The sequence below is a fragment of the Sorex araneus genome, chromosome 1, assembly GCF_027595985.1.
Source record: "Sorex araneus isolate mSorAra2 chromosome 1, mSorAra2.pri, whole genome shotgun sequence".
Lineage (NCBI taxonomy): Eukaryota > Metazoa > Chordata > Mammalia > Eulipotyphla > Soricidae > Sorex > Sorex araneus.
In genome coordinates this window covers 70,527,157-70,553,354 of record NC_073302.1, presented here as the reverse complement: position 1 = coordinate 70,553,354, position 26,198 = coordinate 70,527,157, and the positions used below count along the sequence as shown (strand labels likewise).

Here is a 26,198-nt window from a genome sequence, read left to right as displayed (position 1 = left end):
ATGTTCGTAACCTTCAGAGCCCCACCCTGCCAGCTATGGACCTAAGAGGAAAGCACTATCCTTCATGCTTTTCACATTCTCCTTCAAGAGGCTCGAAGTCTCTCAGCAGCCCACCAGCACAAACCAGGTTCAAAAGCCTTGTAGCCAGTATTCCATCGTCAAAATGTGCTCCTCAGAGCAATGCTTTGAGAGCCGTTTTGTCTTTGTTGATTGATCTCTTTCCATCTTCTTTTGGTTGGGAAAAACATGGGGAAGGCAGAACCAGAAGTGTACTTGTAAGGAGGAATTATCTGTTAGAAAATCAGAAATGGGGACCAGAGTGATAGTTAAATGAGGAAGACTTGCATACAGCTTTGCACACAGCCAACCTGAGTTCAATTCATGGCATCCCACATGGTTCCTAGAGCCCACCAGGAGTAATTCCTGAGTGTAGAGCCAGGAATGACCCCTGAGAATCACCAGGTGTGGCCCCCAAATAAACAAACAAACCAAAAACTCAGAAATAAAGAGATAGATGTTAACAGAGGCCAGGAGTGGGGGCCCACAAATGTGCTCCTTCTTGTTGCCACTGAACTTCAGCAGTTACTTTCGTTTCCTCAGTCAGGAGAGGAACCAGAATCAGCTGGCTGATCCTCACAACTCTCTTCAGAGGACAGTTGTCAGTTGTTTCCCTCTTTCTTGAGGACACAGGACCGTTCTGACCCTGGGAGTATTATGTTGACTTTCCAGGTGGGATCACGTTGAAAATTGTTGTTGTTATTAAATGGCACTGCATGATGGAGAGAGAGATCGGGGATGCTTGTTCATAATAAACGGAGCAGCAGACTCCATATGGCCTATTTCTTATAGAACCTGGCATCGCATCTTTAGCTATGGCATTATATAATGGTCCTGGATGAGTTAGTCCTTATGTGACTTTCTGGTGTTCTGGCATGTTCCCACTGGTAGAATTCAGAGGTGTTAGGGGCTTTAGGGCAGTGCACCATGAACAGTGTTTCATGTGGGAAAATTTTTTTGTAAAGTTCTGTGTAGGCAGAGAGGTTCTATTTTAACCAAGAGCTGTAAATCCCCAGGGCTTTGAATGTGCCTCAACATTACTTCCATTCCCTGGAAATGGTTTCTCTTCAATTGAGTAAATCCTGACATGTTGATCTTCCTGGGTAGTGGGGCTTAGGGGTAGGGAGAGCATTCTATTGTTACTATAATTGTTGTTGTTGTTCCTGTAATTATTTTTAATATCCTTCCTTCTGAGTTTATGAAGTGTTTCTTTTTCTAGTAGAGTAAGCAGCAAGAGTTGTCCTACCTGAAGGAAAAGATTTTCATTGCTAATAGTAGATGGAACCCAAGAAATGGGTTATTTTTATTATTTTATTATTTGGGGGTAATGTTCATGAGTGACTCCTGTCTGTGCTTGGAAGAACTTATGTGCTGCAGGGGATTAAACCGGGTCATGGTTACATCAGCCACGTGCAAGGCAAGTGCCTTCCCTCCCTCCTATATTACCTCTCCAGTCCCAAGGAGTTGGTTTTTAAAGAGCACGAAAGTACCCTGTCATCTTCTGGTGGTGCTTTTGTGGGAATCATCATCATCAGCACCATCATCATCATCCCGTTGATCATTGAATTTCTTGAGCAGTCTCAGTAACATCTCCATTCGTCCTAGCCCTGAGATTTTGGAAGCCTCTCTTTACTCGTCCTTCCCAACAATGCCACATTGGAGGCTCTGTCAGGGTCAGGGAAATGAGATCCATCATTGATACTGGTTTTGGCATATGAATATGCCATGGGGAGTTTGCGAGGCTCTCCCATGAGGGCAGAAAACTCTCAGTAGCTTGCCTGATTCTCCCAGAGGGAGAACTAGGCTAAAAGATGTCACTTCTAGGAGCTTGGTGTTATAGTCTCTGGATGTTGGCCATTGGTAGGATTACACGGCACTGGGGGCAGTCCCTTGGTGTGACCACCTAGCTACTGGAAAATGGGGAGTCTGGGTGGAAGAGGCCCAGTCCTGATCCTAGCAGGCTTGGAGGCCTCAGTCCTGGGTCCCATACACCTGGGTTCCTCTTCTGGTTCCTTCATGTGTGAGGTTCGTCCGAACGTATGGAGAAGGGCCTTGAGCATGGCTGTGGCTTGGCTCTGGAGGTCTTTGGCTGCGGGAGCTCTGCTTGGGGCAGGGAGCGAAACTGAGGCCCACCCCCTCCAAGGGAAGACAGCCAGGCTCTCGGGCAGGAGACTCTCTATGTTGCTCTCTTCTGGGAGTTTTGTGTTATAGTCTCTGGATGTTGGCTGTTGGACCAACATGTGGGATATGGATCTTAAAAAACTAAACATCAGAAATTGAAAATGTCATATGAGAAAACCATGTAGGAATAGGTAGTTAGAACCCAAGATATTTAGAGGTGTTAGAACTGTGTAACTCCAGCTTTTGGGAATATAGTCAGATAGAAAAAAGCAGAGTGGGACCAGAACCACAGTACAGTGGGTAGGGTATTTGCCTTGCCCTACCAGCCTGAGTTCAAATCTTAGCATCCTGTGTGGTCCCTTGAGCACTGATAGAAGTAATTTCTCAGTGCAAAGTCAGAGAGGGGGAAGGGGAGGGGGAGGGGGAGGGGGGAGAGAGGGGGGAGGGAGAGAGGAGAGAGGGAGGGAGAGAGGAGAGAGGGAGAAAAAAAGAAGGAAGGAAAGAGAAAGAAAGAAAGAAAGAAAGAAAGAAAGAAAGAAAGAAAGAAAGAAAGAAAGAAAGAAAGAAAGAAAGAAAGAAAGAAAGAAAGAAAGAAAGAGGAATATTATCTGCCATGGAGGCAGGGGGAGGGTGGAAAAGGGGGGATATACTGGGGATATTGGTGGTGGGTGGTGGAGAATGTGCACTGGTGAAGGGATGGGTGTTTGACCATTGTGTGATTGTAACCCAAACATGAAAGCTTCTAACTATCTCATAGTGATTCAACAAAATTAAAAAAAAAAGAACAAGGAAAATAAAAGAAATAAATAAAAGTAAAAACTTGGCATTTCAGCTTTCACTTCCTAGTGAGCACAATTCATTTTCTGGGTTATTTTCAGAAGAAAATACCCCTCCCCCCTTCTCTTTTCTTTAGGGGGAGGGGGACTTCCAAGTAGTATTCAGGGCACTTTGGAGGCCATGCCTGATTCTTGGCCAGCTGGGCCTTGGCTCACTACTGGGGCCCAAGGACTCAGAGCTGCCTGGGCTCTGGTACTCTTTGAAAATCCTAGCTCCAATTCCAACATCTTCAGACCTTAGCCTCTGAATGTTATTCAGATTTTACTTTAACATATACACCTCATGTCTTATCTCTATTTCCAGCTTCTAGACATGAAACTGGGACAGAGAAATAGTATAGGACTTACGGCATCTGACTAACCCCAGTTTGAGTCCCAACACGGGCCATGTGGTCCTCCAATATCAGTGGATGTAGCTTTGGGAGGCCCACAAGCACCTCCAGGTGTGGCCCTGGTGGCTTGTGAGCACCGAGCACTTCTGGGGTGGCCTAGATGGCCCCTAGAACTGCAGGAACCCGACAGCACCTCATCCTTGGGCTCTTGTATTGATCACTGGTCCAGTTGGTCAGGAATCACTGGGAAGGGCTCCTGATTGGGAAATTCCCATAACCCCACCCCACCTCCTCCACCCCCAAATAATTGAAAATTTGGACAGAAGGTGTTTGTGCTGATATGGACAAGGAGACCACAGATGAAGGGGAAGTAGAGAAGACTCTTTCTGCCCCTGGCAAGGATGTTACACTGACAATATTGCTGAACTTGTCCCCAAATCTTAGCTCTTATAGAGACACGATAACCTAACTTGAACATTTTTCTTCAATTATATTTAGGACTAATCAAATAGTGCAAGACTATTTTTTAAAGTTAATATATTTTACTCATTCTTAGAGCTGGAGCAATAGCACAGTGGGTAGGGCGTTTGCCTTGCATGCAGCCTACCCAGGTTCGATTCCCAGCATTCCATATGGTCTCCTGAACACCACAACTGGTAATTCCTGAATGCAGAGCCAGGAGTGACCCTTGTGCATCGCTGGGTGTGACTCAAAAAAAACCCAAAAGACCTAAGATCTCTCTCTCTCTCTCTCTCTCTCTCTCTTTACATATATATATGTGTGTGTGTGTGTGTGTGTGTGTGTATGTGTGTGTGTGTATTTTTTTTACTCATTCTTGATTTTGCCCTGCCCCCCACTCCATAAAAAAGCAGCATATATAATTGCTTATACTCTTGCTACTTCAGGGGGGAAATAAGCTTTAAGTCCATTTATGTATCTGGAGATAGTAGTGATTCTGATTTTCTTTGGTTCCAATTTCTAGTATCATTCATACTCAAAAGGGACTCTTTCAGATAGGGCGTGTTTAGCTCAGACCTACTCTAGAATCCTAATTTCTCGAGACTGACCTCTTGAGTGCCAGCACAGGAGGTGCATGGTTGAACTGTAGGAATTGCTTGAATTTTAGCTCTTACCTGCTATAGGCACCACTCAAATCTAACCTCTCAGTTTTTCTCTCCACATTTTTTCTTTTAGAGAGTAGAGCGAAATTGAAAATTTTTTATGCTACATTTTTTCGGTGTTTATCACTCTGTACTCGGAACCCTTTTTAGTTACCTAAAATGTCTTAGTATGCTCCATTTAGAAGCACTTCATTATGTTTCTTTCTTTATTTTTTCAACCTGTAGAAACCACTGAAATCCTTATTTAATACACTGAGCTGTTATTTGCATAGCTATCCTGTGTGCCAGAGGGCAAAGCAGATGCTCTGAAAGTATAGCTGTGAGGCTTACTGGGTTTTTTTTTTCCTCCTCCTTTCTGCTTCTTAAAATCAGGCTTCTGGATGTCTCCAGTAAAATCCTCTCACTTTTCTTAGCTGGACTTGAGTGTTCCTCTGGGGTGTCTGCTAATCACCCCAGTCCACTGTGTGGACTTCTAAACTTGAGGTCTGAAGAGAAAGCAGGCACATTTTGTGTGCCTCTGACAATTATGCCCAAATTGTTTACATTGGATAGGGGATAGGAGATAAATAGAAGAATGTAATTTGTCTTCTCTTTGAAGATTTCAGGGAGAGGTCTTATCATACCCCAGACCCCCAGTGTCTGCTGTAGAGGAAATGGAGTCCCTTACTATAGAAATCCAGTCCTGTTAGGCAGCTCTGCTGTAAGCTGCCTGTGGGTTGGCATAAAACCCAGTGAATAGGTAGTTCCATTCTGGGCATGTCTGATTGCAGTTTGCTGCATTCAGTTTCCAGTCTCTGTAAATAGAAGGTTTATATTAGAGGGAGGAGAAAATAAACACACATAATAAATGAACTTGTATATTTAGGTGTTTGCTTGTGACTCTGATAACAGATTGGCAATTCATCTGAGTATTTTTGCTAAATTGTATTAAACTATAGAAATACTTTTGTAGTTTGCTACCAAAAAAACCACGCACACACAACAGTTCTCCTGTAACTGCCAGCTAATTCAGTGCTGATTTTCTCAGAAGCTTTTACCATGACTCTGTGGGGGGGAGGGGGACTGCGGGAGGGGGAGTGGGGAAGCAGAGGCGGGCAGAGGGGGTGTTATAAGACAGTCAATTAGGCATATTTACCTTTCCCTCTTTGGCAATAAACAAGAAGAGCTGAGGGTTACACTTGTAACGGCACTGTCTCATTGAAGCATCACTACCCCCCGGTGAATGGGAGCTGATATTACCTTCATTCCATGGCTAAGAAAACTGAGGCCCAGAGGATTAAAGGAACTTTCTCAGGCTCATACAGCAGGTGATAAATGTACCTGATTATAAGTATACCAGCAGGCTTTGAATATACCTGATTCTTTCATGGCTTTCTAGAGATTCGAAAATGTAAGTACATATTTGAGTCTCTCTGCTTCTCAGTCTTAAGGGTCAGTCAGTTTAGATAAGGATGTCTTTGTTGATTTAAAAGGAGGCTAGCTTTGTGGATGTATCAGATCTAGTTTGGAGTCAGAGGTTAAACAGGACTACATCCTGGGTGCCAGGGATAATAGACATGTTTCCTATGGATAAATATGGTTTTAAAAATAATGGCTTGAATATAGTTCAAAGATCATTATAGGCTGAATGGTATTTATAGCCTGTAAGGCTAAAGAGTAGAGGGCCAGAATAAGTGAAATGTATAACATTGTTGTACTGTTATGACAGTTGTTGATGAATTACTTAAACTTTTTTTTTTGCTTTTTGGGTCACACCTGGCAATGCACAGGGGTTACTCCTGGCTCTGCACTCAGGAATTACCCCTGGCCATGCTCAGGGGACCATATGGGATGCTGGGATTTGAACCCGGGTCGGCCGCGTGCAAGGCAAACGCCCTACCCGCTGTGCTATCTCTCCAGCCGAATTACTTAAACTTTTAAAGAAGGAAAAACACCTCAAGAGTTGAAATTTAAATGATTACTATGATACTTTGACAGTAAGACATGATTTTTTTTATATTAAAAGGTTAGTGGTATTTTTCAAGAGTTTACATGTATTAAGTTCATTAATTAGTTCACTTATATTCTTATGCCAAGACTTGAAATGGTTAATATTTGTTTCTACCGGTGTCTTGAACTTATTAAGGAGATTCATTGAATCACAGAAATAAAAATAAATGTTTCAAAGTTGTCTTTCCTGTTTTGTCTGGATTACACCTAAAGAAATGAAAAATATATTTTATTTTAAGAACCTGGGGTGGGGGGGGATATGACAATATGACATCTACCTATAACTTATTCCAGTGCTAGATAATCCTGATATTTATAATGTTTAGAAATTTGATTTCTTACAAATGGATGAATGAAACTCTATATAAAAATATAAAAAGTAATGTACTATATAAAAATGTATTTTGGGGAAAAAAGTAGAAAGCACTTAGCTGAAAAAGGACTTCTTTATTATAATGATATATCTATAATTTCTAAAATAAGAAGAAATGCATTTTTCCCCAAAACATTTTCATCAACCCCTAGGACCAGCATTGTAGATTACCCCAGGAAATCTTATCTGGTGCTCTGTCTTTTTGAAAAAGAGGTTTATTTAATGTCAGGATAAGGGCCAGGAGAAAATTAACAGTGCAGACACAAACATACACATGCATGCACACTATAGTTTCCTAAACTATTCTAATTCTTCACATTCCTCCTGTCAAAATGTTTGCTTATAGCTATCCTTGCATTGCCATTTAGGTGCATTTCTAAATGGTGTTTACTAGAAATTGAGTAAATATGTTCAGTTTTTCTATAATGTATGTTTTGGATTAATTACTAAGTCACTCTGAAGTATATAGACTATTTTTTACCATTTAATAATCCTATTTTCTCTTCAAAAGGGTATAGAAAATATTTGGAAGAATGCCTCTAGAGTTTTTAACATCTGCTTAACTGAGTTTTTTTTGAAAAATATATTTTCCACTCTAGTACCTATATTAATCTTATTTATAATTTAAAAGTGAGTAAAAACTTTTTTAAAAGTAAGTGGAGACATGGGATATTTCTTATTTTAGGTCTGTACCTAGCAGTTAAACACCTAAAGTTGGAAGTGGAGAATTGTTTTTAATTAACTTGTTAATGCATTTTGATCAGCTTGATAATGGAAACATGAGACAAGTACTATCCTTAAATATTAATATTTGCCAATTTTATTAGAATAAGCAGATTTGGATTGCTTATTTATCTATATTAGAAAACACCTATCTAATACATAGATTTAAAAAAATAAACTTAAGGGGGCCAGTACAGAAAGTTTAAGAGGAGGCAGTAAGAGAGTATAGCAGATGTGGTGCTTGCCTTTGCGTGGGACTGACCGGGTTTGGATTCTCAGTACCCCATCTGGTCCCTGAGCACTATCAGGACTGATCCCTGAGCACAAGCAAGGTGTGGTTCCAAATAAGACAGAACAAAAATCAAAGCTTAAGGTACCTACATGCACTGATTAAATCTGAAATACAGTTAAATCACTTTTAATCCCACCAGGGCACTAGCATACTCCAGACTACATTTTACTTTATCTTACTTAAAATGTATTATTTCTATATATTTTTTGTATTATTAAAACATTTTTCTAGTCTCCTGTATTTGATTTATTTGCGGGGAAGGGTTGCAAGGGTGCTCAAGGATGCCTCCTAGTAGTTCTTAGCCAACCAGATGGGAGATTCAATGCAAGGGTCCAAGCAATGCGCCTGAGGATGCAGTGCTCCGGAGTGTCAGAGATGCTGCACTATACAAGAGCTACCCCCCCCCCCCGCTGATACTTTCTTGGAAGGGGATGCTGTGTGGTTCTGGGGATCCCGCCTGGGTCAACTGCATATGCACCTTCGCCCCTATACTCTCGCTCCACTGAGGCTGTGTTTTAAACCATCCATTCTAATAACACCTCCGACTGGGGTAGAGGTCTGTCCAGGGAAGTTTACCTGTAGCTTGCAAAGTGTGATTTTCAAACCCAAATTGCACCTTTTTGGTGACCGTCTTCCTTCTTCCAAACTCTGCAGTGCACCTGTGATTCTTGTTGTTGGACTACACCCAGCTGTGCCCAGGGTTACTCCTAACTCTGCGCTCACTCAGGGATCACTCCTGATAGGCTCTGGCTGCCATCTGGGGTGCTGGGATCAACCCCACGTCAGCTGTGTGCAAGACAAGCACCCTACCCATTGTACTGTCTCTCTGGTCCTTGCACTGGAAATTTTTAGGAAACAAACAAATAGAACAGAAAGGAAAAGAAGAGGAAAAAAGAAAAAGAGGCCAGAGAGAGAATGCTGGGGTTAGGTACTTGTCTTGCTCTGGGCCAACTCTGGTTCAACTCCCAGGGTCAATTTTTGTCATCATTGTTGCCAGAGTTCAGTAGTGGATTTCATTGGGGATAGATGCCAGTTCTTTCACTTTGCTCCACTTCCTTCCTGTCCCATTTGTCTTCCTTATCTTCTTTCCTTCCCTCCCCTAAGAAATTTTGTGTCCTCATCCCTGGACCCCCAAAGGGCTGGTGGCAGGCTGGGCTTGTCTACAAGGCAACGTCCAGCCAGATCTGCCAATGTTGTTCTTGTCCTCTAGGCCCTGGGACAGAGCTGAGTGGCTCAAGCACCCCACAGAAGCTACCTATGCCCGTGCCCAGTGGCCGGCCCTCACCTGCACCCCCTGCGGCAGCGCAGCCTCCTGCAGCCGCCGTGCCTGGACCCTCCATGCCGCAGCCCGCCCCGGGCCAGCCGTCACCCATCCTTCAGCTGCAGCAGAAGCAGAGCCGGATCAGCCCCATTCAGAAGCCGCAAGGCCTGGACCCCGTGGAGATTCTACAGGAGCGGGAATATAGGTAATACACCTGTCCAGGGAGGGCTGAAGAGGCTGTGTTCCTGCAAGGACGCAGAAGCCTGTAGAGGGTGTGTCCCCTCGTGTTTTTGTCATTTTGTACTCGGGGACATGGGAAAGGCCTGCGTGTAGTTGTAGTTGCAGAGCCTGAAGCTCATGTCAGGAGGGTGCTTTCAGAACAAAAAAATTACCAAAATATTTGCAATTGGGGTGGGAAATAGGGGCCCCCTGGCATCTCTGAGTTGGCTGGACTGTGATATTTCACTCAGTCAGAAAACTCACCGGTCCCTCTGTTATTCTGGGTGCTGTATTAAGCACTGGGATTTGAAGATTAAAGCCTGGTCTGAAGTTGCTGTGAGCCAAAGAGAATGATCATCTCACGGCAGCATCTCACATCAGTGCTTCGTCAGTTCGTCCCGTCAGGAATAACCTGAGTGTCTTTTATTAGGCTGACCTTCAGGTTAATGAAATGTCTCAGGATACTAAAACATATGTTTGTTAGCTCTCTCTCTCTCTCTCTCTCTCTCTCTCTCTCTCTCTCTCTCTCTCTTTGTGTGTGTGTGTATGTGTACATGTACTTAGCTAGGACATAATATGATATGCAGTACTTCATGTTTCTATTCAATAAGAGAAGTCAGAAGTATTTAAAATAAGGCAGTCAATGGGATAGAGAGGAAATCACTTAGTTGCTCTAGAATTCTGACTTCCTTAACTGACTTTTCTTTTCCTGAAGGTACATAGTTACCTGTACCTGTGTCAAATCATGTGAACTTCTCTCATAATACATTCCTTGTACCAGAAATCCATCTGGATTTGTTATCCATATTCAACCTGCATTGTCCATGTGTTTTCTGAGTTCCTAAATTTTCTTGATCATTTTTATTAGAATTTTCATTGCAGCTCTTTCTTGTAATGAGCTCATATTAGCACCTTTCAGAAGTGAGCTTAATGGATGGTCTCTCAAAGTGTACAATAGAAAGTAGTAGAGGGGCCGGAGCGATTACAGCGGATAGGGCATTTGCCTTGCACTTGGCTGACCTGGGTTGGATCCTCGGCATCCCATACGGTCTCCTGGGCACTACCAGGAGTAATTCCTGAGTGCAGAGCCAGGAACCACCCCTAAGCATTGGTGGGTGTGACCCCAAAATCAAAATAAATAAAAACAAAAAGAAAGTTGTATATAGCATTTCAGTGTTGGGTTTTTGTTTTGTTTTGTTTTACCATCAGTCCAGCGACTGATGCTAATCTATTGGCCTAAAAAGTTAAAACCCATTGCTCGGACAGTGTTACTAACTGCTGAGCTCAGGCAGATGCCACATCTTAGGTGAAAACATTGAAGCCCTTTTAATTTGGTTTTGGGGCCACACCCATATGGACTCAGCTTACTCATGGCTCTGCTCAGGGATCACTCAGAGGACCGTATATGGTACTGGGGATTACATTTAGGTCAGCTGCATGCAAGGCCAATACCTTATTGTCTTTCTGGCCACAAACCACTCTTTTTTTAGACCATTCATAGGTGTGAAAAGTTTTAGTCTTTCATTCTATCTACTGCTCATCTCTATCTTTCAAGCATAGGCATTGTAGAAAGTGGTGGATTGGCTACTTTTTGTATTACCATTATTACTTAGTAAATGTCTTCTCTAAAGTTGTAGGCTTTCAAAATGATTAATCAGGGAACCCAGCATCCCAAGTTTCTGTGGGCCCTTTGCCCTCAATTTCTCTATGGCCATCTCAAAATGAGTCTTCTAGGGACATCTTTAATTTTAGCCATAGGGTACTGGCTCTTCCTACATGTAGTAAGTTGTTCAGTTGCAGTCATCAGTTGAATATAGTCTCAGAAATGGTTAGACTAAGTCCCTTAGGCACTTGTAAAGAATAGCACAAGAACTTTACCTTTGTCTCTCTTTAATAGGATGGCTTGCTACCTTTGATCACTGATAATGGGAAGGGACTTGGTTATCTTTATCTACTGATCAAGGATTTGACCAAGGTCTAAAAAAAAATCTTTCACAATTTCATGAGCTTAAGTTGGAACAAAAATCATCTGTCAGAAATTCTTTAGCAGATATTAATTTCCTTGACCATTGTAATACCACTTACTCTGTCTGTGAAAATTAAAAGGAAATTGTCAGAATCATAAATTTTTAAAAGTCATTTAGCTGCCTTTTCTTGTTCATCAGAAAATCAGATTTTTGACAAATTAACCTTCTTTATTCAGTAGAAGCATAAATAAGTCCTGCATGGGAACACATTGCTTCAGATTTGTACAGATTTTCTTCAGATAAAACATATTGTTCCTATTTAAATTGAATCTTTTCTTTTTGACCATTTTTCTCAAGTGATGGAACTTTATTGCTCTCTGTACTTCTGTCAGAGAAATGTTTTTAGTGGTTTTTTTTCCCCTTTGGCACAATTTGTTTGCCTTGTTCATATATGTAACTTTAGTCCTTTCAGTTAGGGTAGATCAGAAGCTCCGAAACTTATTTCACCTACCACAGCAACAACAAAAACTCAGTGCTCGCTGGAAATATACCTTCTTAAGCAAACAAACAGAAAGTGCCCCATGAACTTGCTACTGCTCCCCTGCATCTTCCGAATGCCTGGGTAGAGGTTAGTATCTGCCCACTTTGGGAAACATGGAGTAGACGTTTGGTCAAGAGTGCTCCGGGAATTGTCACATGAGCATATAAACAAATATTTGCATAAGTGATATAGTTCACATTCACCGGAACTGATATAAGAAGAGTATTTGGAATTATGTCAGCCCTCTTTGGTATCAAGGCACATTTTTAACATGAAGACTTCCTAACTTCCAGAAGCTTACTTGTCTGCTTACCATATTATTGTTGTTGTTGTTGTTGTGTGTGTATGTGTGTGTTAATAATCCTGTCCTGATTTCCACTAATACCTGGAACATTTCTTCTTGACAGTTACCAAGGGCTGCTTTGTCAGAGTTTTTTTATTTATTTTTTTAAGGCAGTCTTCCTCTCTCTCTCTTTTTAAAAGTGTCACTCAGCTCCTCGAAGGAACAAAATGTCCCAGTGTCATTTTCTGTTCAAATAACTCTCCTACAGGAATCATAAACTTCTCCTCTGGACCTGAACAAATATCTGTTGCCTTTAATGGAACTCTTTTTCTTGCCAGAACAGTAACCCCTCTTGATTTACTGTTCAATCTGTATGAAAAACCTGAGTGACCTAATTCTACTTCAATTTTCTGTACTCGTGAGGACACTAAATGAGTCTCCTGCAGTTATGTGGTATTACATCTGTTGTTGTTTTGCAAAGTTTAGAATCCTGAATCTCTTTATCAGACTTCCTGCTGAATCCCATTGATGGGAAGATGAAATTGTCTGGAGAAGAGCATTATTTAAAGTAAAGATTTCTATTAGCCACAACAACAACAAGATAAAATTTCCTACATTAAGGACGTGTGCAGTCACCCTCCCACCATGTGCTGGAGTGAATGCATGTGATTTTACTATAGAAGCTGCCCTTCCTCTAGAGTTGCCACATTTGCACCCTGTACCATTGGCTCCATTTCATAAAAGAGAGAGTCCTCTGTGCTGGGGAATCTAAGATTCATTGACATATTACTAGGCCCTTAGGAGAAGCGATCCTTTCAGGCAGGAGTGCTCCCTTTCCTGTGCAGAAAGCCTTCCCTCACTTCATTTTACCTCCCCAGTTCAGTATCCCAGTCACTTAATGTTCCATCTACTTCAGATTCTTCCTTTTGCCTCCCTTCTTCCCCCTTTTGCTCCCTACCTCCCACACAGTTATGTGAGATTTAATCTCTGTACTGTCAGCCCAATGTCCCAAAGTTATTTATTTAGTCCTAATTCCATAGTCCTTTAGAAATAAAAGAAGACACAGTCATTCCCTGGGGTTAGCAACTGACCCAACTTGTCAGAGAGTAAACCAGAGTAACAAGGGGATTCAGGATCTTGGGAAACCTAGTGGCCAGCAAGATAATACAGAGGGTAAGTTACCTGCCTTGCGTGCAGCTGACCTGGGCTTAATCCCTGACACCCCATATGTTTTCCAAGTACTGCCAGGAGAGATCTCTGAGCACAGAACGAGGAGTAAACCCTAAGTGAAGCCAAGGGATACTTTTCCCCTGCTATAATTTTTACTTTTTTAAAACAGATGACATTTTATTTCTCTTCCAAAGCAAACAATGATTTTTTTTTAAAGCATCCATTTTGCTATTTGGACTCTTTGAAGTATTAAATGCAGTATTTAAGTCACAGAAAATTTTACTTTTTATATTACCACATAGAATTACAACAGTTGACAAAGCCCAAATGGTGACATTTTATAAACAGAATTATTCATTATCAACATTTATAGTTGATGACTGGGCAAATTTTTGGTTGTAGAATATATTTTAATTGTCAGAGAAGTAAAGGTCAAATCTCCATTCCCACTTTTATTAACTCCACGAAGTCCACCTACATGTTATTTTTACTGTTTCCAAACTTTAGTTTTATCATCAGTATGGTGGAATCATTGTAGCATTTATCTCATAGGTTTGTGTGTGTGTGTGTGTGTGTGTGTGTGTGTATGTGTATGTACATATATGTGTGTGTGTGTGTGTGTGTGTGTGTGTGTGTGTGTGTGTGTGTAGTAGTGGGGAGTGAGAGAATCAAGATCTCATGATTTCATTGAACCTAACCTGGTACAGTTGATATTAATTTAGCACTAATAATTATTATTGTTGTTGTTATAATTATTACTTTTTTGTTTAAGTTTATTCAAGACAGTGTTTTCCCAAGTTTGAAGAGAGATAGTACTAAAAGTTGATTTAAGTTATATGTAATATTAAGAACAGGATCTAGGTGACCACTAAAGATAAGAGTTCATATGGATAACTGTAATATTTGCCCCAGGGAATAAAGAAAGTATGAGTATTTTTTTGCATGTGTTTTAGCATTATTATGGGGTTGATAGAACCTATCAACCCCATAATATTTTTTTGATCGTATCTAAAATGAAAATCCCCGACAATTCTATTCTAGAAACTCTTAGTTTTAAAATCCTGTTTAATGCTGCTCCAAGCCTGATTTTTAAAAACGCCTAATTTGCCTTTTCTTTTCTCAAGTAAGCGCTGCTCACAGGAAGTGGTTGTGGTTGGCAGAGCTCTCTCTGAATGTTTTGAGTTGGCTGATTTCTGTGGTCTCAGCACCTAAAACTGTTCTCATTCACTCAACTCTAATGGCAGGCCATCAGCATCTTGGCAAAGGAGGGCAAATGGCCCCATCGCCTTAGGACAGAACTAGCACTTAGGAAGAAAACTTGGTTGTCTCAGCTCTACGCTCTGACAGGCTGGGCTTTTGGGACCAAATCAGATTTTCCTGTCTCATTTTCTCTCTGTTCAGAGTTAGCAGAGGTGCTTGACTGCTTCCTCAATGTCTCAGGAGTCAGGAACCTCCTCCTTTTTGTTTATTTGTTTGTTTGTGTTGGGCCACACCCAGGATGTTCAGGAGTTAATCCTGGCTCTATACAAGGAATTATTCCTGGTGGTACACAGGGGACCATGTGGGATGCTGGGGATCAAACCCAGATCAGCTGCCTGCAAGGCAAGTACTCTAATAGCTGTGCTCTCTCCTCAGCCCCCCAGGGGACTTCTTCCTGGGTTTTAGAGGAAGAATTATGGAAGGCCAGAGTGTTAAGTAACAGAATACCTGTCTGCATTAATGCAAAGATAGCTTTTCTCTGTTTACATCAGGAAACCTGATGTAAAGGGTCCATCAGTGTCTTGGATGTGTTCTGTTTGGTTGGTTGGTTGGTTGGGGTTTTGTTGTTGTTGTTGTTTTAGGGAGCCACACCTGGCAATGCTCAGAAGTTTTCTCCTAGCTGTGCACTCTGGAATAAGTCCTGGCCATGTTCTCCTCAGGGGACCATATGGGATTCCAGAGATCAAACCAGGGTCGGTTGTGAGATAGGCAAGCACCTTACCTGCTATTCTATTTCTCCAGCCCCCTTGGATGTGTTTTGTCATGAGGTGGTCATTTATCATTTAAGACTAAATTGTAATGTACAGTTTCCACCGCCTATTATATTATTTCCTTCAGACTTCAGGCTCGCATAGCTCACAGGATACAAGAACTGGAAAATCTGCCTGGCTCCTTGCCACCTGATTTACGAACCAAAGCAACTGTGGAACTGAAGGCACTTCGATTACTCAATTTCCAGCGTCAGGTAATACCTTTTCTCCAGTGAATGTGAGACGTAGGAAACAAATGTAATTGTTCTTGAGTGTTATTTGTGATTTTCCTGAAGTCTGTTCAAAGTTGTTATAAAGTTACAAACTTAGTAATAGTCATCTTCTAGACCAGCAGATAGAGCTAAAAGTAATGAAGATGAACTGCTTATTATTCTGTTTATCTCTTCTGTATATCAGAGACTTTTCCCCTCCTTCATTATGTTCTAAAAAGTCAGAGTTATGGGTTTGTTACCATTGAAATAGCCTTGAGAATAAATAGGATAACTCATGTTTGCCTTTATGACTCCAAGGAAAAAAAGAAGCTGGTAGATCAGAACGTCTTTTGTAATCACAAATGTAAAATCCTATTCATGACCATGAAAACAGTTTCAACAAACGTGATTGCTATGCTACTGAATTAATTGTGCGTCAGTTGTAGAAATGTGTAAAACTTTTTCATCACTGTTGACCATTCATCCAAGTCTAAGTTTGGCACAATTGGTCTTATCAGACCTACATGTTGACTAATCAATGAATTATTATCTTTTGTTCTTGCTATGGTTTGGGTAATCACTGATTAATAAAAGCTAGCACAATGATTTCTTTTATAATTGCCAAATCAGCAGGAGACTAGAAGCTTGGTGTAGAGCTAATTTTCACTGTGCTGAGTTTTATCTCATGGACCCAAAGGTGTGAGTTTCTTGCTTCAGACTTCTTCCCTTCTCCAAAGGGAAGAGGGAAGCTTCATTGCCAGTCAGATGGGTTTGTTTGGTTAAGGTCTTGGGGTATGCCAAATGAATTATTAATGAATGAAAGCAGTTTTGAAGTGTTGAATTGCATGACTTGGTCTGTTGGAGGATGTGACTAAAATCACAAGGCCACTGCCCTTGCTATTGTCCTAGAAACTCAGAAGTACATTTGCCTTATTGGTTATTATATCACAGAAGGGTAACAGTGAGTGCTGGGTGCTACCTGGTCAGAAGTTTGTGATCATAGGCGAAATTTTGTAACACCAACAATAAAGGGAGAGGGAAAAGGAGGGAAAGCAGGAGGAAAGAAGGAAACCTCTTCCGGGCTCCATCTACTTTATTCTCATCATTTTGTAAAATTCCTTGTTAACATGCTTGATATGCGTACCAGCCAAGTAATGTTTTCAAGACAAATTTCTGAAAATTTTATATTCAGATTATCTTTACTATGCTGTACTCTTATTAATCTCTGATTTTTGCTTTAGAAGTCTTTCAACTATAAAATTTTCTGGTAAATATAGTTGGGATAGGTGTTGATTTGATTCATTTAAACTAATATTTTAACAGGTAGTCCCAGTTCCTCACACTCTACCATCATATGACTATAGTCTGTATGGGTTGATATCAAATATTTGATCATTAGAGGAAGTCTACGATAATGTTTAAAATTGAAGTAACTAGCAGAGACTATCATTGTTAGGAGTGGTAACAACTCAAAAAGGATTTCCCATCTTTTCTATGAGACTCAATTAATGCTGCTTGAGTCTCTGCTGGTCCCATACAGGAACAGGAAGGAATTCTTTTATTCTTTTAGCAGAGCATCATTTAACTTCAAACAGAGGAGATGTTATTATGGCATTTAAAACAAGTAAAACATTTTAAAAGCTTATTAACTAATTAATATCATTAGAATAATTAAATAGAATGAATTCATTTCCTTACAAGCCCAAAACAGCATCTACTTATTTTTTTCCTCACTGCTATGGCATTATAATTGCTTTTTATCTGCATTATTTGCAAAGGAAAGTCACATGGCCTTTGAAAGGACCCCATACATTTGCCATGATCGAGACACCCCCCCCCCTCACCCCACTACCAGCATCGTTTACTCCCAACCCAGTAGTGACTGAGAAATGAGTAAGGTTCCCAGTCTGTTCGCTAAAAGGAATAGTCTGAAGGGCAGGGCCCAGGACTCCCGCGTCCACTCGGAGGAGGCCCTCTAATTGCTGCCCTCGTGACTTGACAGCTGAGACAGGAAGTGGTGGCCTGCATGCGCCGGGACACCACCCTCGAGACTGCGCTCAACTCCAAAGCGTACAAGCGCAGTAAGCGGCAGACCCTGCGGGAGGCCCGCATGACAGAGAAACTGGAGAAGCAGCAGAAGATTGAGCAGGAGAGGAAGCGCCGGCAGAAGCACCAGGTACCTGGGCTGGGACCTGCTCACCCTCCCTGACGGACTGGGCAGCGCACATAGCCTTTGGATGGAGGAAAATAGGCAGGGGTGGGTGGGTGGGAGCAGCACTGGGCAGAAAGATCCATCAGGGTCTGAGCCCACTTTTTGAGTCGGGAAACTTAGACCAAGTGGCACCAGGAGAAGGGCTGTCCGGGACCACGCATGTGGGCAGCAGCAGAGAAAACACCCAGGTGCCATGTTCGTAAGGAAAGCTGCGGAGAAGGAATGGGATCTGTGGGTTCCTGAGGGCAGAAGTCGCGGGGAGAAGAAACTTGGCTGAGGCAAGGCAAGAGGAGAATAAGTTTTATTTGGTTAAATACAAAAATAGTATCGTTGAAGGGTCCAGTTGGAGGTTTTACAGGGCAGATATTTTAAAACATTCCTTTCCAGGGGGTTAGAAATATTTTGATATATGATTGGATTTTATGTCATCATCCCGCAAATTTGGTTTGTTTTTCTGTGCCTAACTTAGTACCTTGTTGAGTTTTGTTTGGAAAAGATGTTGGATTTGGTGTAAATAAGGATGCACAGAGCCTGTGGCTTATTTAAAAAAGCAGATGCAAATAATCTATGGTGCGTTTAACTTTGTGTAAAATTTATACAAAGTTTAACTTTGTATGAATTCCAAGTCTTGATTCTAAGGTATTTAAATCAGAGCAGAAGAAACATTACTGGTGTAATGTGATTCTCAGTGGAAACAAAGATCTCCCTTAGGTTTACTTGAGAGTGACTTGCTTTACATATTATCATAGCCACTTTCTGGAACTCTCTAGTTCTTTGGGACTTTTCATGAGGCCACACGCTCAGAACAAAGACAGCATCTCTATCCCGGATTGGTCCCCAAACAGACTTCGAGTGAGAGATGTTCTTTCCTGCCAGCCTCCTTAGCCTCAGCCACAGAGATGCCAGAGCACTGATCCCAAAGCATATTGCAGTCTTTAGTGGTTGCTAACTACCCACTGAAAGCTTCCTGCACTGTACTGAAACGTCATACAACACTGGGAAATTTATTTTATTTATTTATTTATTTTTTAGCAGTGCCAGGATCAAATCTAGGACCTTCTTGCATAGGTCTGGGGGTTGGGGGCCATATGTGCTCTAATGAGCCACATCCCTGACCAGAAATGGATTTTATGTAACTTTGTATCCCGATTATGGTTCTTTTAGGAATACCTGAACAGTATCTTGCAACATGCAAAAGATTTTAAGGAGTATCATCGGTCTGTGGCTGGGAAGATTCAGAAGCTTTCCAAAGCAGTGGCTACTTGGCATGCCAACACAGAAAGGGAACAAAAGAAAGAGACTGAACGGATCGAAAAAGAGAGAATGCGGAGATTGATGGTAAGGAGCCCACATGCAGATCCCAGGGAAATCCCAGGAAATCTTCCACCTGCACCAATGATGTTAAATAGATGTAGTAGAAGGAGAAACAAAAGCTGGTTATCAAATATATTAGCCTGTTCCTTTGAACTTCATGGACATGGCGTAAAAATTTCATCTCTTTCAGAATGTATCAGATTTGGCTGGTTGGGTTTGGGCGCCATACCCAGTAGTACTCAGTGCTAACTCCTGACTTTGCACGCAAGGATCACTCCTGGTGGACATTGGGGCCATATGGGGCTGCAGGGATTGAATGTGTATTCCATAGTTCACGTTATGATCTATAGTGTCCTGTAGGTTCTGTCTGGGACATGAAGTCTGAGTTCCAGATTGAAGATAAAGTAATTAGCTTTATCCCATAATTTTATGTCTCTGGAAAATTCCAAGTGACGCACTCTTCCTTGCTGGCATCATGGTTTGCATTTTGTTTTCATGGCATTTTTTGGATTCCAGAGAGTAAACACCATATTTTTTTACAGGCTCTGTATCCAAGTACTGTTAAATTTGGACCATCCCATCTTACCTTCTTCTCCTTTGGGGGCAGGACAGAAACTAGGGAGTCCATTTTTAGTAATTTGAGCAATAAGCAGTCAAATTTGTCTGATTCAACTGAAGTGAAACTATATTAGAAGTTCAGTAACAGATTGGTTTGACACTAATGATTAGGCATTTGCAAATCATTAATTTTTGCAATTAAATGATGGAATATACAGATAACAGAGAAACTGAAGTTTTTTATCACTCTTTCTCCAAGTGAGATCAACCATAACCAAAAGCAATTAGAGTTATAATAGCATTTGAGGTTCAGGCTCATGCAAGGGGCAGGCAGATAGCAGCTAGAATGACTGAGTGATGAAACTGCTGTCACTTGGGCAAGTACTGGAGTGACACTGCTGCACCAAAGTCCCTCAGCTTGTCTGTAACGCAGCAGCCACTTGAAGGTTTTGTGGCATGTTCCTTACATTCTGCATCACGTAAAAATATTTGGGTGATGTCCTTTTATTGGCGCAGGTGAAAATGTTTCTCTTGATATGGCTCAGACTACATCAGACTTTTTGTTTGGTTGGTTTGGGTTTGGATGCCACACCCAGTGGTACTCAGTGTTTACTCCTGGCTCTGCACGCAGGATCACTCCTTGTGGACGTAGGGGCCATGAGGGGTCGCAGGGATTGAATGTGGTGTATACAAGGCTAATACCCTAACACTGGATATCACTTAGCCCAGAGTACGTTAGAATTTTTAAATCAATTTAACCTTGTAATATTGCTTCATGGGAAGTGCGGGTAGAAATAGTTGCATATGTTGTATTGCTCAAAATTTTGAGACATTGTCTGGGTCAATTCAGCCCGATTTGTGACAAAAATCCCCTACTTTTGACCTGTCCTATCAACCACCATGCAGCGCTTCAGACTTATGAAGTTATTTAATCAAAGCCCGTTTAATTGCTTGCCTTAATGTGTACTTACTGTCCTACTTAAGATTGAAAGGCTATTATGTCTGGAATGTGCCTCAAGACCAATCCAATTGAGGGGTGGGGAGAGGAGGAGTCAATAGGAGTTAATTTTTGTTTGCTTGATGTTAGTTATGCTATTCTGTATTTATTTGCTTATATTTAAAAATTCTGAAATATGGGTTAAATTTTTCAGGTCATGATTTGTCAAATTTTAACCTTTTTTTTTTTGAGGCGCAGTTAGAGAAACAGAAAAAAAATGACTAAGCATTTGATCACTCCATATTAATAGGGTATCTGACTTTGCCCTGAATCCCCTGCTTACTCCTGGCTCTGCATGCAGGGATCACTCCTGGTGGATATAGGGGCCATATGGGGTCACAGGGATTGAATGTGGTGTATACAAGGCTAGTATCCTAACACTGGATATCACTCTGCCCCAGAGTACATTAGAATTTTTAAATCATTTTAACCTTGTAATGTTGCTTAATGGGAAGCATTAAGCTGGCAGTGCTCAGGGAACCATATGGGATTCTGGGGATCAAACCTGGGTCAGTCACATGCAAGGCAAGCATCCTACTACTGTATGATTGCTCGTGTCCCTGTTTCATGTAAAATATAGTATATTTAATATAATATAATTTTATATAATAATATAAAATATAAGTATAGTGGCATTGGGAGCGATATAAGCAGTGCATGTCCTGAGTTTTCCCAGTCCCATATGTAGAGGGATTAACTCAAGCAGCCTGCATCATTCTGGTCACTATCCTCATTACCAGTCACAGTTCACACTGTCCAGGGGAGGCATGAGTGGAAAATGGAGTGTCTGGAATTTTATATTAAACTATGAACACACTCTTTTTTCCTCAACAGGCTGAAGATGAAGAGGGCTATAGAAAACTGATTGATCAAAAGAAAGACAGGCGCTTAGCTTACCTTTTGCAGCAGACTGATGAGTACGTGGCCAACTTGACCAACCTGGTTTGGGAACACAAGCAAGCGCAAGCAGCCAAAGAGAAGAAGAAGAGGAGGCGGAGGAAGAAGGTGAGTACCCTGGTGGCTGTGACTGAACTGGGGCTGGCATGGGGGCCGGGAAGGGACCAATTTAAGGCCTGTGTTGCAGATAGTCCTGACTATGCTAATTTTACCTGTACAGTGCATTTGGCCTAAAAGATTTGATTAGGGATATGAGACATCATATTGGACATGAGGATCTAATAGGTTCTCTTAATCTGAAACATTTCAGTTCTGATTTCCAGTATTATTGTTTATTTGTATGTTTGGGGGCCACACCTGGCAGTGCCCAGAGCTTACTCCTGGTCTGCACTTAGGAATTACTCCTGACAGCGCTCAGGGAACCGTATGGGATGCTGGGGATCAAGCCCAGGTCAGTCATATGCAAGGCAAGCATCCTACCTACTATACAATTGCTCTGGCCTGTGTTTCATGTAGTATTTTAAAGATAAGTATAGCGGCCAGAGAGATTGCTCAGAGGGATGGAGCTTTGGCTTGTGTATGGTAAACCCTGAATTCAGTCTCTGACACCACATGCCTCCATCCCTGACCCCACTCCCAACACCACCAGGACCATCCTTATGTCCTTCACCACTGCTGACCCCCAGCAGCATTGACCTCCCAGGCCTGCAAAGCCAGGCAGAAGATCACTGGAAGTACCTCCCAGCATCCCTGAGCACTGCACCTCCTCTCCCCCTACAAATCCCCCAAAAGTTGCCTATGGTCATCAGATGAAATAAATACTTCATCTGAGAGAGTTTGAATGTAATGTAATGCAGTGTGGCAAGGGACTGCTCTGATAGGCAACTGGTTGAAAAGTAAGAAAATACAATATACAGATCTAAAAGAAGACAAAAAAGATAGCTTTGAGACACTTTTGGGCTATATCGCTAGCTGTTTATTTAACTAGACAGCATTGCCAAAATCATTCAGCTTGGCTATCCTGGTGTTTTAAAGTAAGCAGAGAGATGAGAGTTAAGGTAGTTCCAGATATCTTAGTAAAAATTACAGCCTTAGATAACACTACCTACTACTTAACATGAGAAGTGAAGGGTGAGATTTAGGCTCACCTCTCTGTAAAGATTATGTCTCAATTTAAGGGTAACCTGCAGAGTATAGTCCCATGACTCTCAAGCCTCTTTTGATGCTTACACAGTCTGGTAAGTTAGTTCTTGGTTCATGTTTTGTTTTCTTAGTAATTTCTATTTGAGCTGGGTGAAAACATCAGCAGGAAGACTTCCCAAGAATGGTGGGGATTGAGAATTGGTAGCATCTCATCATTTTTTTTCTGTGCCCTGAATAATTGAACAAAATGTTTTTCAGAAAATAATTAATTTCATGGCTCCTGAATGCTCAGACCTGTTTCATAATTAAGGAGGAGGAATAAATGATTGAAAAGGCACCTCCTTGCACCTGATTTCTTTAGTATAAGTTGACTTCCTTTATTGTGAAGATGAACGAGGGATGACTCAGGGCTTGGAATTAGACATTTCTCTAGTGAGGAATGCCTCATTTTCTTGTCAAAGTAACATTACAGACTTTCAAAATTCCGCTTCCCAATTTCTAGCATAAAAAGGCATTTTCAGCATTAGTGAAAATCACATAGGCAAATGGAATTCTGTAATATTCTATCTGTGGCCCCCATGAAATGATGGGCTTAGTTTTGTTTTTTTTTTTTGATCCGGAGGTAGGAAAAGGTCACTGTGTTTTTAACATTGATGTTCATATTCTGCTTTTCTTTTTGAATAAAGATTAATGGCCCAGATTTGTGCTAGTTTCTTATACCTTTTAGATTTCCTCCATGGTATTAGGTAATTATATCATCATCATAAGAAAGGGAAAATATATAATTGAGCGATAATGAGGAGGCCTTTGTTTTTAGCTTAATCTGCACAAAGCAGAAACCTGTCGCAATATTTTGCTTGGTGCTGCCAACTCTACCTGATGAGGGTGTCTCCAATCTTGCCATCAGTTTTGCTTGTTGCACTTATTCTTTCTGTCCCAGGCGTTCACTCAGCAAGTGTTTACTACTGGACTAGACCAAATTCTGGAGTATCAAAGAGAGTGCAATGGTCAGGAAAAGCTTTCTTGCCTTCATTCTCAATTGAGTGAGAGAAGGAGACAAAAGACACCTAACTACATAATTAGAATTTGTGGTGAAAACTGTGAAGGATTGAGAGTCAAATTGAAGTTTGGTCTCATTACCTAGCAAAGGGATGATAAGTATTGAAGTACCTCCACTTAGCCAGGGGATCATTGAACATGCCAAATGACTACTTTATAATCAGCCCACTGCCTTCTCCCTGGCATGCTTCTAAAGGTACCTTTACTTTAACCACAACTGGCCCTTAGCAGGACAGAGGAGGAGAGGTTGCCTGTCCTTCTTAGACCGTCTTGCTGTAAGAAATAGGATAAAGAAGCAAAGAAAGAAACTGGGTCTCTTCCAAGTCCTTCCTGAAAACTCTTTCTGGGGCTGGAAGATTCCAGATGCACCTTTATTCAAATGCAAAGAAAAAGAGATGCTTTTAAAAGCTGATTATTTTGACACTGAGGATGATCTCTAGTTCTTCTTCCCTCCATTAGAGTGAATGATTGAGAGTTGCTTGTTTCAGCTTCTTTGCCGGGGAGGGGAAACAGTCTGGAAGCTTAAAACTTCTTTGCTGTCCCTTTCAGCCTTTTCTTGTAGAGTTGGATATTATACAGGGGTTATCTGCAACTTTTAAAACATTAAATAAGATATCGACAACAAGCTTTGTTTTGAGAAAAACCTTTACCTTGTGAACTAGTAGCTTTGACATCTAAGAATTCTGTTACTTAGGATGAGTATGATGGACCTTGTGACTTAGTTGTGAAAGGGTTATTTGTGTTAAGTGCATGCATGCTTTTGAAAAAAAAAACTTGCACAAGTGTGACAAGACAAGATTTTTTATTTCTTGGAGTGTTTATGATGCTTTCTTCCTATTAGTGAATATTAGAATTTCTTTTCACTTGTTATGTTGTTGAATTTTCTTTTCCTACTGTTAGAGCAGTTTCTATGCAGTTTCTACGTTTATCAGTTATTTTGAAATCTCCTTTCCTCAGTCTCATTTTACATTCCCATTTCTCCTGAAGTGGAAGAAAAGTTTAAGGAAACTATGTATTCACTTGTTAAAAGAGGAATAGTTTTGAAAGTACTGAAATGCCTAATTATGTGAAGCCATTCCCTCCAGCCAGGCAGGATTAATGTGCTATTATATCCACTCAGCATGACCTTCAGGTCTCTGACCTCTGCCTTGATTATTTTCTAACATCTACTGGGGTAAGAGGATAGAAAAGAGGCTAGAACTAGATAAAGCCACCAGGGTGTATGCAAGTAGGCTTGAACATGCCAGATTAGAAAATTGGGCTCTTGTGCAAATCATGTTAGCATGAAATCTATTAAATTCCTAACTACATAAGAGAAGCTGTCATGCTAGTTTATTAGGTTATTTCATTAAAAGATCTATTAATGAGTACTCTGGTCTCTGTAAGAAGGTGGTAGCAATAGTATCTACAGCATAGGTTCGTTAGGATTAAATGGGAACGTTTATCTGAAGGATTTAGAATGCTCTTTGGCACATTCTAAGTACTTAATAAATATTAGTCATTTTATCAAGCAGTGATGTGGTATAATTGTAGGCTCATGCATGATGGTTGAAATGTGGCTGTAAGGGTTTTTATCCCTCTTATTGTTTATTCTCTGTGATGTTAAATAGGTGTTCACCTGGTTTGAGGTTTTGGGGTTTTCTCCTGAGTTGAGCATATTATCAGAAAGGATGTCTTTGTGGACAACAATGATTCTTTATTGAGGCATGCAAAAGAACAGTGAAGGTTTATTATTTGGTATGGGCTCTGCTTGCTCCCTCTCTCTCCAACTTTAACTTAAGAGAAACTTTTCATTTTATCGTGCTTAATGTTCCTGTTGGTAATGAGGTATTTCTCAGAAAGGTACAGGCTGTGTTTGTCCACAGGCTGTGATTAGGAGTTTATGCCAGAACCCTCATATCCTGCTTAACTGACAGCTGAGAAGTATAGTCACTTGGGGATTTCAGCATCCTGAGATTCTGATGTCAGGCTGAAAAATAAACATTTAAGTCCCTCTTTCATATATTTCAGTTGGAGCATACATAGCAGAATTACGTCCATTGTGAGGGACATTTTGTGGAAACCCATGATGCCAATAGGGAAAAAACTCAGAATCCATGGGAGAGTGCTGTGTGAAATAAATCTTTTTCATCACTGTGTTTCTTTCCCTAAAAGTTCATCTATTCTCTCTCTCTCTCATCAACCATTATTATATACCAGTACTAGGGCTTTTATTTATTTATTTTTGGAAAGGTGAATAGGGTAGGATTTATGAGTATTTATTAATAATTGATCTGATAGCCTAATTCTCTGTCGTGGAGAACCTGGCAAGCTACCGAGAGTTTACTGCCCTCACGGGAGAGCCTGGCAAGCTCCCTGTGGTATATTCATATGGCAAGTACAGTAACAATGATGGGTCTCATTCCCCTGGTGCGGAAGAGCCTCTAATGTGGCACTGTTGGGAAAGATGAGTAAAAAGAGGCTGCTAAAATCTCAGGCTAGGAAGAATGGAGACATTACTGGGCCCGCACGA

The 26,198-nt window shown here is 41.1% G+C and overlaps 1 protein-coding gene across 7 annotated transcripts in view; it reads left to right on the top strand.

The window, feature by feature from the left end:
• SMARCA2 (SWI/SNF related, matrix associated, actin dependent regulator of chromatin, subfamily a, member 2) overlaps nt 1-26,198 on the top strand; it is a 204,379-nt gene that overhangs the window by 26,218 nt on the left and 151,963 nt on the right. For all 7 annotated transcript variants that reach the window (XM_055124192.1, XM_055124193.1, XM_055124194.1 and 4 more), the window contains exons 5-9: nt 9,055-9,310; nt 15,383-15,509; nt 17,509-17,682; nt 18,883-19,056; nt 21,422-21,592. In XM_055124192.1, the coding sequence (XP_054980167.1) occupies nt 9,055-9,310; nt 15,383-15,509; nt 17,509-17,682; nt 18,883-19,056; nt 21,422-21,592 (902 nt within the window). The remainder of the gene's footprint in view (nt 1-9,054; nt 9,311-15,382; nt 15,510-17,508; nt 17,683-18,882; nt 19,057-21,421; nt 21,593-26,198) is intronic.